Genomic DNA, 586 nt, shown 5'->3' with positions numbered 1-586 from the left:
CTTCTTCAAAGGGGATTTTGCTGAGATACACAGCAAGATTCCCATTCAGCCTTATAGAAAGAGAGCACACACAAAGCTGAGAGAGAAAGAGACATTCAGACAGGAGGTTAGAGGAGGCTTTGGCCCTGACTCTTATCTAGAAACCCCAGCATGCTTCCTGTTGTTCTGGCCTGAAGTCCCAAAGCCAGACTTAGTATGTATCCTAGAGAAATCCCTTGGAGAAGTCTGAGGCAGACCTCAACCGTGGCCTCTGCACTGGCCCAGATAGGGCAAGCAGAGACCAAGGACCCTCCCCCCCCTCCCCTCCCCCTGCTCTGTCAAGTGCAACGTCTGGAGCGCAGAGCAGCTCTAATGCCTCTTCATGGACGACACCTTCTTCTTCCTGGCTGCCAGCATCTCGTAAAAGGGGTCCCTGCTGATAGCAGCTCTGTGGGCACAGACGCAGGGGGAAATGTCAGTGAGACAAGGATAATTACCTAAGTGTGAAAATTGCTGCACTCACACAGTTCTGTCAGGTTAGAAATGGTACATTTGCATGCAAGTGGAGCTATTTTTCCAGTTTTTATTTCAAACATTCTGAGAAAAG

At 49.5% G+C, this 586-nt stretch overlaps 1 protein-coding gene across 2 annotated transcripts in view; it reads right to left on the bottom strand.

Annotated features, from left to right (window-relative positions):
• cyth1a (cytohesin 1a) overlaps nt 1-586 on the bottom strand; it is a 33,957-nt gene continuing 33,371 nt past the window's right edge. For both annotated transcript variants that reach the window (XM_035654634.1, XM_035654635.1), the window contains exon 13: nt 1-427. In XM_035654634.1, coding sequence (XP_035510527.1) covers nt 349-427 — 79 coding nt within the window. In that variant the 3' untranslated portion in view covers nt 1-348. The remainder of the gene's footprint in view (nt 428-586) is intronic.

Source organism: Morone saxatilis, unplaced genomic scaffold (genome assembly GCF_004916995.1).
Source record: "Morone saxatilis isolate NCDOM2014 unplaced genomic scaffold, NCSU_SB_2.0 Contig14, whole genome shotgun sequence".
NCBI lineage: Eukaryota > Metazoa > Chordata > Actinopteri > Moronidae > Morone > Morone saxatilis.
This window is presented reverse-complemented; position numbering and strand designations above follow the sequence as displayed.